This window comes from Capsicum annuum, chromosome 11 (genome assembly GCF_002878395.1).
Source record: "Capsicum annuum cultivar UCD-10X-F1 chromosome 11, UCD10Xv1.1, whole genome shotgun sequence".
NCBI lineage: Eukaryota > Viridiplantae > Streptophyta > Magnoliopsida > Solanales > Solanaceae > Capsicum > Capsicum annuum.
Genome location: NC_061121.1, coordinates 160,497,485 through 160,511,240, shown reverse-complemented (window position 1 = coordinate 160,511,240; position 13,756 = coordinate 160,497,485). Strand labels below are relative to the sequence as shown.

General features: G+C 35.4%; 1 protein-coding gene and 1 non-coding gene across 2 annotated transcripts; one reads left to right on the top strand and one right to left on the bottom strand.

Annotated features, from left to right (window-relative positions):
* Positions 1-2,953: 2,953 nt before the first annotated feature.
* LOC107846385 lies at positions 2,954-3,526 on the bottom strand. Its single transcript, XM_016690794.1, has one exon. It carries the CDS (start codon positions 3,524-3,526, stop codon positions 2,954-2,956), a length of 573 nt encoding a protein of 190 aa, XP_016546280.1.
* A 1,140-nt stretch (positions 3,527-4,666) lies between these two features.
* LOC124889090 lies at positions 4,667-4,772 on the top strand. Its single transcript, XR_007047707.1, has one exon. It is a non-coding gene; the product is annotated as a small nucleolar RNA R71 (small nucleolar RNA).
* The last annotated feature ends 8,984 nt before the right edge of the window (positions 4,773-13,756 follow it).

The window sequence follows — 13,756 nt, the reverse complement described above, 5'->3', positions numbered from 1 at the left end:
TTAGCGAGCAACCAACACATTTGGGCTACTTAACTTCACCAAAACAGTAGTCCGGCAGTAAGCCTTTAATTTATTAATCAAGATTGTTATTTTAATCCTTTTCTCCTCCAATTACATCCACATACCACACATATTCTTATAAGATTCCCCGAAACAACTTTGGCTTCATTACATCCTTCAAATGATGCATAAAATAGAATGGCCAATAAACAAATACAACAATTAATTTGGTGGTATACCACCACACCTTGCTTCTATATGTAAATACGAACTAATCACACCTTTCCCCAATAACAACCTATAAGCCCTCAACATATACACAAAAAATAGTCCACAAAATAGCCCTAAATTAACCTTTGTTGCAACAACCAAATATTGAACTCATCATCCATATAGTTCTCAATAACAACACATCCACAATTCTTTCCCAAATTCATATATAAGGATGACAAAATGGAGCAGTCACCTTACCTTAATCTTCTGCAACATTTCCTTTTAATTTGAATTCTTCAAGAACTTCAACTTTCCTTCACACTTTAAACTAAAGAAGAAAAGAGATGTTTCTTAATAACAAAGAAAAGTGAGCAGGTAGCTTATTTTATATTCTACCATATATTTATAATTAGGAATGTATAGCATGTTTTCCAAATCTTCCATGAACGAATTAATCTAAACCTTAAGTGTTTTCACTTACCTTGGCTTGCAAACGTTGGGGTTTCTTCAAGAACCTTGGAAAGAAAAATAGGGTTGCTCCTTGTTATTTTAGAAAAAGTGAAGAGAATTTGTGAAATATAATCCTTTTTGTGACTTAGAAATGAAGGAAAATGACCAGAAACTTGGCCTTATAAAGGCCCTATTTTGGCAATCTCCTTAGCTGCTTTTTGGACATTAAAATTGGTCAAATTGGTCCAAGTAGGTGATGCACCTACTTAAGGGTTCAAGCTTCTCATAATTTCAAAGTAGGTGATGCACCTACTTACTTAATTCTTAGTTGGGCTCAATAAATTGGGCCTTGGCAGATTTGAGTATTGGGCCTTTTCTCTATCTTCATCCTTTTTACTTAATTTAGGCCCAAATGAGTATATTGATATAGTCCTAAATTTGGTCCATAGCCTTAAGCCCATTAACTTAGTCCAAATAGGTCAAGTAGGTGATCCACCTACTATCTTAATTAAGTCAAGCAAGCACCTCAATAAAATACTCCATTATCATTTCATAACCCCTTTAATCTAACTTAAAACTTGTATATACTTGGTCACTTCAAACTCTAGATTCAAATACTAGCTGATGATTCAAAGTTTAATATTTTTATCGATGTTAAATTGGCCACGTCACCTTAAAACGTATAGGAAGCATCTAGAATTCCATCTACACTATTAATACTCGCATAAAAAATCTCATCAGTTACCTATACCACAAGGCTATACCAAGTTACATATAAATAGAATAAGTATATGCAAAGTATGGGGTGTTACAAAATCCTCAATTTACACCCCTTTGTTTTGAGTTCACTCATGTCAGCATGCTTGAGCCCATAAATATCTCTGATTTGTTTATCCCCAACTTTCATCGGCTTTCCCCGAATCTTGACAGTCATATTAAGTGGGTCTTCAAAAGAGAATTCACGGATGTTTGCATAAAATTCTTGATCCCATTGCTCATATGCAATGCATGGATCTGGGGTGAAGCACCGCCACCCTATGGCTTCAAGTTTGTCATGAAGTGCCAGTAGTTTCTCCAGCATATTTTCCAAGCAAATTCCTCTCTCCGGCAGTAACTTTATCCTAAGAAGATCCCTATAGGAAAGAGTGTGGCACTCGAGTGCCATGAATCAGATGTGATCATACTTATCCATGATGTTTTCCTGAAAGAACTAATCACACATTATATCTTTTGATGACATTTTGATCATGCAAACTATTCTATATTGATCACTAGAGTTCATTAGACTAGGAGCTTGGTGTTGCTTGACTAAAAATAGAAAATGCAGGTTTTTTGGAATGGCAGGAAGCTGTTCTCAGTTACCATGATCATGACTCAGGGCCGCATTTGTGTTACCGTGATCGCAGTCTATGACCGCGGTTTCTACCTAAGACTGGTTCCATGCCAGCTCTGCATGTTCAGATTTCTTCCAAATTTGAGCTACTAGTATATTCTACAATATGGATGCATATGAAGATCATTGGAAAAGTGCTAACAAATGTGTGAATGCTCTATAGAAAGAAACTATTAATATTGAAAGATTATTTGAGTATTTTATCAAAAACTTGGTGTGTATATCTCTTTTATCTACCTATTTCACACATCATTAGGTACTCATGATTTCCTAAGTTGTGTGCACACCTTAATCAAACAGCCAACATCACACCAATACCAAGCATGACAACATGGAAAGCATAGAAATCAAAATTTTAGGCCCTTGTTAGGCATGCATTCTATGGCTTATTTTCACAAGTAAAGGCATGAATTTATGTTACCTACCAGAATTGAGATGCAAAAGGATGCAAAGATGCTATTTGAGAGCTTATAAACTTAGCTAGAAATTAGCCCAAATTAGAGAGTATAATATTGGAAGATAGTGTGAGGGAAATGAGGGAAATAAGGGAAATTAAGAGATAAATAGCATAAGTGGCCGTGACCGTAGTCAATGAAATGCGATTGCGGACACCTACATAACCGTGATAGCATTTGGGGACCGCAATTGCGGTAATCAAGAGTAATTTTGCTCCCCTGTTTAGCATTTTACTCAAATTTAAGACATTTCTCCCCTGTTCAGCTTATCCAATGAACTTCATAGTGCGACAAATGCATGGGTTATTTATATGAAAAAGATAACATCGAACCTACAAAAACATAACAAAAAGGATACGAGCCACTCTCATAGAATTTATGGGTTGACTCACACCTAGCTCCTTAGTTATCATCGTGGAATGACGTCTTCTTTCCTTCATTCTTAAGGTGGGTCTTTGAACTCCTCTTCATTCATATTCTCATTTTCAACATCCACCATGGATACTACTTGCAACTCCGCAGTTTGCTTCTTTGACTTGTAAATTTTGAAAGAGACCATATCCTCTTGCACTCTAAATTTCATCTCCCCCAACTCTAGATCGACAATGGCTCTCACAATAGCTAAGAAAGGATGACCAAGAGTGATAGGCAACTCTTGGTCCATTTCACTATCTAATACCACAAAATCTGCTAGGAGAATAAACTTGTCCACATTCATAAGGACGTCAAACAATATGACCACCGGCCTTATAATAGACTGATCTTCTATCAAGAGTTGCATAGAGGTTGGCGTTGGGATATCTAAACAAATTTTTTTGTATACGAAAAAAGGCATTAAGTTGATGCACACACCAAGGTCACATAGAGCTTTTGCAAATTCATGTGTCCCAATTGTGCATGGAATAGTGATTGCTCTGGGGTCATCTTTATTTTCCGCAGCCTTTCTATCGATTATAGAGCTACATACTTGAGTGACCTCAATAGTATCACCTTGAACAAGTTTCTTCTTGGACATCAACTATTTTATCAATTTAGCGTTTCCCGAGATCTCTTGGATAGCTTCAAGCAATGGGATGTTTATCGATAGGTTGCTAAGTTTGGCCATGAACTTTCTCAATTTATCAGTTTCCTATTTTATATGAAAGCATTGAGGGAACGGGGGAGGAACTTGGATGGTTGGTCTTTCTTTAACTTGTGGACTTTCAACTTTAACCACCTCCTTATCGCTTTCATTGATCTCTTTCTCATCATTTGCCTCTCTTCTTTTAGGCATCGCCTCCTTTGATTTGGCCTTTGGCATATTCTCACTCACATCTCCTCTAAAATATTCCTCAAGTGAGCTTCTACTCCTTGTGATAATTGCTAGAACTTGAGCATCATTATTTGGGTTAGAATTGTGTCACTCAAAAGTTCACCTCTAGGTATAGCATTTAATTACATGGATATTAGCCCTACTTAGGTCTCCAATTGCTTGATATAGGAGAAGTGAGACACCACCATTTGAGAGATTTGGGAGAAATCACCCTTTAACTCATGGGCCATCTTATCCATTTCTTCTACTCTATTCAAGATCCTTGCTAACATATCCTCGGTCTTGAACTTTTAAGGGTCAATGGAATTAGATTGGCTTTAGCCCAATCAAGAGGAGGGACATAATGGTCGCAGTCATATTCACGATCTCTCTAATTATGATCCTGTTCACGATCCATCCAACCTTGGTTCCCACCTTGCCTTTGATAGGCGAGGTGGGAACCCGAGTAGTTTTCTAATTACCAAATTTCTTCATCCAACTTCTTTTCCTCTTCATCATCTTCATAAGATTTTAATGCTATGGAGTTTACCACTTTCGCGGGTGCACCCATAACATGATTCGTCAAGAGCTCAAGTTGGGTTATCATTTTGCCCATGTTCTCTTTATTTTTCTTCTTCTTGTTTTGTTTGTTCATTAGCCACCATAGAGGTAGTAGAAGGGTTTTTAGAAGCTTTGGTATCTCAAGAATGCCAGCCCTGATTTTTTTTTGATACATATCCTATCAATCGGAAGGCCATAGGATGATGTAATCTCACTATAGAGCCGTCCACCGCATTATGTACCACTATTTTATTTAATGGATCAAGAACCCTATAGAAAATCTCTAGGAGCATATTTTCTGGGACCTCATGATTTGGGCATTAGGCTAACTTTCCATTAAACCTCTCCCAAGCTTCAAATAATAATTCTCCATTCATTTGTCAGAAGTTCACAATCTCATCCCGCTTTTAAAGAATTTTTCATGGATAGAATTATCTACCAAGAAACAACGTGGTAAGCTTTTCGCATGATGTAATTGAGTCGAGTGAGAGTGAGCGAAGCCATAAAACTACCTCACCTGTTAGTGACAATAGGAAAAGTTGAAGCCGAATGGATTCTTATGTAATATGTGTTATGTTTAATGGCGCACAAACTTCCACAAAGTTCTTCAAATGGACATTCAGGTTGTCATATTCTTGAACCCCATACAACCCTTTTATTTGCAACATGTGAAATATAATGCTAGTCATATGAAACACTCTATTCCCATTGGTTTGCGGGATACGAATTGCAATTGTTTGTCCCACTTCATTTAATTAGCCTTCATAATCAAAAGGGGAATCTAAGGGGCTCACATTTATTATGTTATCTCATATTGCTCCATTTAAACTTTGATCACCTGCAAAAAATCCAAAAATATCATCTAGAATAAAGTATGCTACTTCGGGTATTCACAGGTAAGAATAACACCACACAAGAAAAATCTATATTTCACTCCCTGACAATGGTGCCATTTTGATAACACTCAATTCACTCCCATAATTAGGAGTGAGGTAGTCATTGTCAAGTAACCCAATTTGAATTAGTTTCGAATCTAAAAGAGTAAATTATAGACTTCAAACCTAATGGGTGCTCAAATTACTACGAGGTTACCCAAAATGCTAACAAAATGACATGTAAAATAAAATGAGGGGGATTTTCTTGGAAACATGTTGTACAATCTTTAGTAAATGATCAAGAGATTACACTTTTATTTTAAACAACAATATTGGGGGAAATCTTGGGATTATGTCTACCTAAAGGTAAAAGTAGTGTGGATTAATGATGGTTTAACATGAAATTTAGTTGTTAAATAAAGGATAGGCTAGGTCAAAGGTCATTTTGGTTAATATTTTGATAAAACTACAATGATTTCACCAGTTGGCTCTTTCGAGCACCTAACAAGTGTGAAATTCATAATAACCCAAAACCTTAATCAAGCATCCCTATTTCTTGGTTGATGCTTTTGACATAATTTACACTCCTAATACACTTATTTCTAAGATCGTAAAAGGTAGTAAACCATATGGTCAATTGTCCACCTTTGCCTTGCCCCCCTATAACCCTCTTTCGAGGATGTTATGGTTTCCTAATATTCAGCTTCTTCCTTCTTTTGAGGATAATAAGTAGTTTCTATAGTTCAGGGTTTTCACCCATCAAACCCATTTGGATAATTAGGATTTTCACCTATCAAATTCCAACCCATGAGCTCAAGTAATGGTGGAATCCATACTCAATAACTAAAAATCCATGCAAACACAACAATACCCACACACAATTACACTCTAGTTCAACATAATCCCAAGACTAAATTACTTAGGTACTCATGAAGAAAGTAAAGAGAGATATACCATAAGGATTATCTAAAGCATTCAATCTTCACAAAAATTCTAAGAAATTTATCCTCCAAAGTTAATTACAAACTTGCCCAATTAGGGTTTCAAGTCTTGAATTCAAAGATATCTTATGGTGTAAGCAATGCCCAAATAAGAAAGGGTGTTTTCTTATATATGGTTTGGGATCCATCTAAGTACTTTTACAAATTTGTCCTTGGTCATATTCCCGCTGAACCGTGATCGTACATGTGTGTCTGCGACCATGGTTGTGTGCTGCGATCACATTATGTTGACCGTCTAGACTGACTGCGATCGCAGATTAAGGATCGCGGTCGTGGTAACTGAAGTTGATATAGTCCAGGTCTTCATTTGCACTTTTCTTTCCTCCCTTTAATCATTTTCAGATCCAATCAACATTATTTGATCTCCTCAATATTATGCTTACAAAGAGTGGATATTCGTGCATTTACTCATGAATATGTCTTATTTATTCATTCAAAACAAGGTAATGTACATGACTGTTGAGTAAGAATGAGTGGTAAAATTACCACTCATCAATACCCATCAAAGTAGTTTTTAGGTGTGATCCTCAAGACACCAAATAATAAAAAAGATAGGTAGAGGAACTTGTGAATAAAGGCTTTGTGAGAGAAAGTTTAAGTCCACCTGCGATTCCTATAATTCAAGTACCCAAGAAGGATAGAACATAGAGGATGTGTGTAGATTGTCGTGCCATTAGTAAAATTATGGTAAAATATCAACATTTCATTCTTAAACTTGATGATATGCTAGACAAATTATGTGGTTCTGCCTTGTTCATAAATTTATTTGATAAGCAAATACCATTAAATCCAAATGAAATCTAGAGATGAATGAAAAATTTCTTTCAAAACTAAGTTTGAATTAAATGACTGGATGGTGATGGCTTTTGGGATAACCAATACATCAAGAAATTTTATGAGATTAATGAACCATATTATTAAGACATTGATTAATAATTTTATTATGGTTTATTTTGATGATAATTTGGTTTATAGCAAGAGTTTGGATAATCATGTGTAACATTTGACAATGATATTTGATCAGTTGGGAAATGAAAAGTTGTATGTGAATTTTAAAAAGGGTTTAATTTATATGGACCATGTTGTTTTACTTGGCTTTGTTGTAGGTTCAATTGAAGTTGCGGTGGATGATGAAAAGGTAGAGGCTATTAAAAGTTTGCCAACTCCTAAGTCCATTAGTGATGTTAGTAGCTTCTTGGGTTATAAAGTTTTTGTAGGATATTTGTAAAGTGTTTTAGTTCTCTAGTCGCTCCTCTAACCAAGGTCATTAAGAAGGATTAGCCTTTTATTTGGGGTAGAAAATAAGAGGAAGCCTCTAGAATCTTGAAAGGGAAACTTAGTTCCGCTTTATTAATTCAACTTTCCAAAGTTGAGAACGTATTCAAAATTGGGTGTGATGCTAGTGGAAAAGGCATTGGTGCATTCTTAATGCAAGAAGGGAAACCCATAGCTTACTTTAGTGAGAAATTAAGAGGAGCTCTATTTCAATATTCTACCTGTGATAAGGGACTTTATTCCCTAGTGAGAGTTTAAGAAAATTTGCAACATGATTAGTGGCATAAGGAGTTTGTAATTTGAATGGATCATGAAGCTTTGAAGCACATTAGGGTACAAAATAAGCTTAGTAAGAGGCATGCAAGTGGATAGAGTTCATTGAGTCTTTTCCATATGTGATTAATTATAAAAAAGGTAAAGATAATATTGTGGTGGATGTTTTATCTATAAGATATGCATTGATAAATACATTGTTTTCTAGGTTGATTGGTTTTGAGAGTTTGAAGGAGTTATATTCTAATGAAGATGATTTTAGCAAAGTATTTGGAGAGTGTCAAGTGAGCTTGAATAGTTGTGTTCAAGTTGCTAAGGATGGTAATAAAGTCAGAACTCCTAGATTTGACTTGAAATAGGGATACTTGTTTAGAAATGGAAAAATTTGTGTGCCTATGTCTTCTGGAGAGAGTTATTAGTAAAAGAGGCACATAATGGAGGTTTGATGGGTCATTTTGGAGTGTCAAAAACCTTAGCTATTCTTAGTGAACATTTTCTTTGGCCTAAGATAATAAGATATGTGAACATAATTTATGCTAGGTGTTTGGATAAAATTTATGCTAAATCTTATACCCAACCCCATGGCTTGTATACCCCTTTACCTATTCCTATTGGTCATTGTCTAGATATTTCTATGGATTTTGTTGTTGTCCTATCTAAGAATAGGAATAGTAAGGATAGCATCTGTGTTGTTGTGGATAGAATTCCTAAAATTTCTCACTTTGTTGCTTGTCATAAAATTGATGATGCATCTAATTTATTTGTTAATAATATGGTGAAATTGCATGGTATACCCCAAACAATTGATACTAATAGAGATCCAAAATTTCTTAGTCATTTTTGGAGGTGTTTATAAGGAAATTTGGGAACCTATTTTCCATTTTCTACATTTTGTCATCCTAAAAAAGATGGTCAAATTAAGGTGGTTAATAGAACTTTAGCTAACATGCTTAGAGATATGGTTAAAGACTAGTTAACTTTTTGGAAGTATTAATTGTCATTAATTGAGTTTGCATATAAGAAAGCAATTCATAGATCTATTGGTATAATTCCTTTTGAGTGTGTTTATGGCTCTAATCCCTTGAGTCTATTGCATTTAACTCTGCTATATGTAGTTTTTATGATGAGAAGCAAATTGCAAGGGACCAGGTCCCTGGATGTGTAAGATATACTATAGCTGACATGCATTGTCTGAATAGTTTTGTCATCCTGTGCAACAAACTTGCAGGTGCAATTTTTTATTAATTAGAGAAGCTAGTCCAATGATCTTTCAGCCCTATTCATCACTCATCTATAAAAGTAAAGAGACCCCTCTTCATCAACTGGTTTTTGGTAATTAAAAAAGAGTGAAGAAAGGAAGTAAAAGCCCCATTTCAACACTGCTCATGATATTAGCTATTTATGAGAACTTAAATTAAAAATTATTATTAAGTAAGTACCGATTTGTAATCAAACTACTCATGCTATAAGAGTAGTGTTTGTTTTGAGAGTGCTTAGGTTGAGTTACCTAAGTTTGTTGCTGATTAGAGCTAATAAGTACAGAGGGTCCTTGGTAGAGTTACCAAGATGATCTTGTAGTAGAGTTGCTACAAGAGAAAGGGTCCTAGAGGTAGACTGAAATCTAGAATGCAATTAGGATGTTGATTATAGTATATTTCATGAGGTACTTATGAGGGCAAGCCGTGGTTTTTCCCTTTTTGGGTTTCCACGTAAGAATCTTGTGTTCTTTCTTTCTTACACTTCTTAGTTTTTCTAAAACCTCATAGTTGATTTAGTATTCTATCACTTGTGTTTGACTTTGAGGGACCTAGTCCCTCACTGTGTGGTGCAACCCCCAAGGGTTCCAACAATTGGTATTAGAGAAGGTTTACTCTAAAAGGTTCATACCTAGAGTGTTTTGGTCATCATGGTTGCTATAGCAAAACTAGGGGTGGAAATAAAAGAATTAAGAAGGGAGAGATTCCTGATATTGAAGGCTTTAGAGTCTGACCCAGGTGAAGAAGACTTCGATTTTGCATTTTTTGCATGAAAAATTTTTAGAGCTATAAAAAGGGGTTGTTAGCTTAACAAACAAAATGGTAAGATTGAAGGTTGTCAAAAAAATGGTAGCTCTGAAGTATTCATGAGAAACTACTAAATGCAAAAGAATGATCAGGTCCCTGAAAAGTCAAAAAGAAAAACTGCAGCTGAGTATGCAGTACAAAAAGCTTTGAAAGCATAGGGAGATTCTTCTGGTGAAGCTGATAAAGATAGAAAGATTAGAGATGTATCTAGGTTAGTAGTGGAAGACAATACAGTTATCTATGATTCCTCGTGTACATTCATGGCAAACTAAGAAGATGAAGAAGAAAAGAAGGTAACCCTTTTTGACTTAAAGAATGACCTAGATAACTACACTGCTAAGAAGATAAAAAGGTTTGCTGGTGTGTTGATAGACTCTGTATGTGAACTAATTGCTAAGAAGAATGTATTAGACAAGAAAGTAGAGAATCAAGAGCATGAGATGATTTATTTTACCCTAAAAATCTCTAAAATAGAAGAGTTTTTCAGGAAGTTAAAATCAAAAAATCAGAGTTTAATGAGTAATCTGAACAAAGTAAATGATAGAGATGAAAAGGGGAAGAAACATGTAACAACCTAAAAATTTGATAAAATATGTGAAATTTATGTGATTTGACTATTTTACCCCTCCTTGTAGTTGCATTATGATATTTTTGGGGTATGGGAGAGATTGACGTGATTTTCGATGCATTTTAATATCATTCATGCAATATTATGGTTTTTGATGGCTTCGAGAGCCTTATTTTGGACTTATGTGGATATCTTTTGATCCTTGTGATAGATATCCGAATGGACTACGTTAGCAGCTCTAGTATATCGATTTTAGGCTAGGTAGACCTTTGGTTCGGGTCCTGGTGCACCCAAGATCATTTCAATTTATTGGTTGGAAAGTTGAAAAATTAGAAATTTAGGTGTGAGACTCACATTTTATTGAAACGACCTTGGATGGAAAATGTCACTTCGTCAGCAGATCCAGAATGTCGATTTTTGGGTGTTAGCATATTTTATATGATTTTACAGCTTTTAAATCTTATTTCAACCCTCCGTTTGAAAAATTATGATTTCGTATTTCGGGGGTCAACTTTGTGAAAATGATTTTTTTTGAAAATCTGATATCTCCATCGTATTTGGAATATTGAATTTAGTATATTGTCATAGTTTGTTTGTGTATATCGGACTCCGAACAAATCTCGGGCACTCCGTCGAAATCCGTTTTGACTTAAAAAACAACAATAGTCATATTGCAAAAAAACTGCAATATAAATAGCTTTTTCCACCTCTTTTTTTCCCTTTTTGTTCATTTTCTTCTTGCCTCTTGAGAGTTAAACCCTAAAATAGTGTGGGAGCTTAAAAGTAATGTTTGTGGGAGCCTTGAAAGCTAGATAAACATCTATTTCTTGATTTTATTATGGATTTAAGGTAAGAATTCATCCCTTTTCTTAGCAATTTCTTGATTAATTTCTCAAAAATCTTAGGGCTAGATTTTAAGCCCCAATTTCACTTCATTTGTCTTGAATAATGTTATTATCTTATAATTACTTATTTTTCATCTATTTAACCTTCAAAATAACTTTGATTCTTGATTTTAACCCGTATTTCAAAGATTTTATTTGGTAAAGCTCAAAAATAATTTTTCTTCAATTTAAACTCTATTGTTTACTCAATTTAACCTGGATTTTTAGATGCAGGTTCCTAAAAATATGAGGAACATATTTTTGAATTAAAGTTCTAATTTTGTCCTTTTTTAGAAACCTATTTTGGGGGTCTGTTTTAACGCCGAACAAAAAGTAGTCAATATAGGTGTCGTTGGTTTTGTATTGATGCGTAGATTTTATAGTTTATGTTTTTAGTGGAGTTCAAGATTGTTCGTGAAAAGTAAGGTCGCGGGTTGAAGTGTAGCGAATCGATTTCGGCTTTCGAGGTAGGTTATGGCTTAGCTCCTTCAGACTGGGCTGGGTAGTAAATGATGTAACAAAATTTATGCTAAGGGTGGGAACTAATCATGAAATTTCATGGATGATACAAAAATAATTAGTGGATATTGACTCATGTGGTTGTGGAAAAGTATCATTCTAGTTGGTCGTGGAAGTAGATCATGCGGTTGTTTGTGGAAATACTCATTGTGATTAGTTGTCAGCATTACATCTTCATATCATACTTATTCATGAAATATTGGTACCACCGTGACAACATCTGAGAAATGATAGAAATACCTTTTTAAAAGATATTGTAACACCTTATAAAACCCTTTTCGAGGGATATACTGGAAAGAAGATATAAGATATATGGATTGTATACGGGTTGAAGAACCTCCCATGGGTCCTACATCGGGAACATTTAGCTTTATAGGTGTATACGGGGATTGTGCGATGATCTCAGAGGTTGTGCGACAACCTCGTGCATCATCATCATCATCATATACATTGCACTTACTTTATTGCTTTTATGCTGTGTTGTATTGCCTTATTGACATGTCATCTATGTATTTGTCTTACCTTCCTTTACTTGTATTTGATAATTTTGTATCTACATACTCACTCTTGCTTTATTTATATATGACATAATGTATACTTGGATTTTGTATCTTGGTGTGTTGTTGTAATATATGTGAGATTTATTAGAACTATTAGCGCAAGTGGTGTGGGCTACGGTTTTGGGATATTTTCTGATTGCAGGTGACATGCCCTTAGTGTATATTTTATATGTATTATTTATTACTTTACTTTGTCAGCCTATGCTACCTACTGAGTACAAGTGGACCGTACTCACACCTACTGTGCCCTTTCAATACGAGTCCTTGCTAGAGTGGGCCTCAACTTATTTGAATCGGGGGATTGTTGGAGCTTCCAAGGTAGTGGTTGGACATTCATGCATCAGAAGTTCACCTCTATCATTCTATAGTAGTTGTGTCTTTTTTAGTATTCGTAGAAAATTATTATTCCTTTGTGGTTTTTTTGGATGTATTTGACTCTCGTATTGTATTAGTAGTTCTTACACTATTGATACCTGGTTTTGGGCATAATTGGTATTTTGGATAAGTTGTTTCTACATTGTTATGATTAGGCTTATTTCTAGAAGCCTTACCTTGGGATACTTTTGTCTTTTTCTTTTTTTTTTTGTATTAGTTTGGGTGATTGGCTTACTTGTCAAGGTATGTGGCGACAAGTGCCATGATGACCCTCATTTTTGGGTTATGAAAAATTGATATCAAAGCCGCAAGGTTTCATTGGTCTCAATAGTGTAAGAATAGGATGTCTAATAGAGTCTCGTGGATCGGTATGTAGACGTCCATATCTATCTTTGAGAGGCTATAGGACGTCTTTAGAAAACTTCTCTCATTTTATTCTTTATCATGTGAAGTTCTTTCATACCTTGTGTTAAGAGTTGTGTTTCACTTTTTCTATGCAGATAGTGTCGGCTAGATCTAGTGTGATTAGAAATGAAGAGCATTCAACTAGAGGGCAAGCCTCAAGTCGCAGACGAACTCAAGGCATTGGATGGGCTCGTGTATCAGCCCTATCTATGAGGAGTGCTTGGGGTTCTCCCCTGAGGCTCGTGTTGAGCAGGTTAGAGGTGTAGGTTTAGCTCCAGTGCCTTAGAGTTCTTTTACCTTAGTCTTGGAGGGATTGCTGATTCGTCTATTGACCTATTTGGAGGGAACTCCTTTGAGTTCATTTGATGTTTCCCCAACTATGAGTATGGTACCTCTACCTGTACCGAAGTCTAGTGATGGTATTTCTTTGTTGCACCTACATCAGCTTTGGGTACTCCTCAGACCTCGAGTACTATTTCTCCCTTAGTGCAGAAACCAAAGTATGGTTTTTTGGGACATAGAGTGCAGTCTCATCTATGTTACCCCCACAGGCAGGATCTCAGCCAGCTGGACTTATTTTACCTCTTGTTCTTCA

Bases quoted from the DNA above. Each gene is read 5' to 3' on its own strand.
- LOC107846385 (XM_016690794.1), bottom strand. From the start codon at position 3,526: ATGTCCAAGAAGAAACTTGTTCAAGGTGATACTATTGAGGTCACTCAA.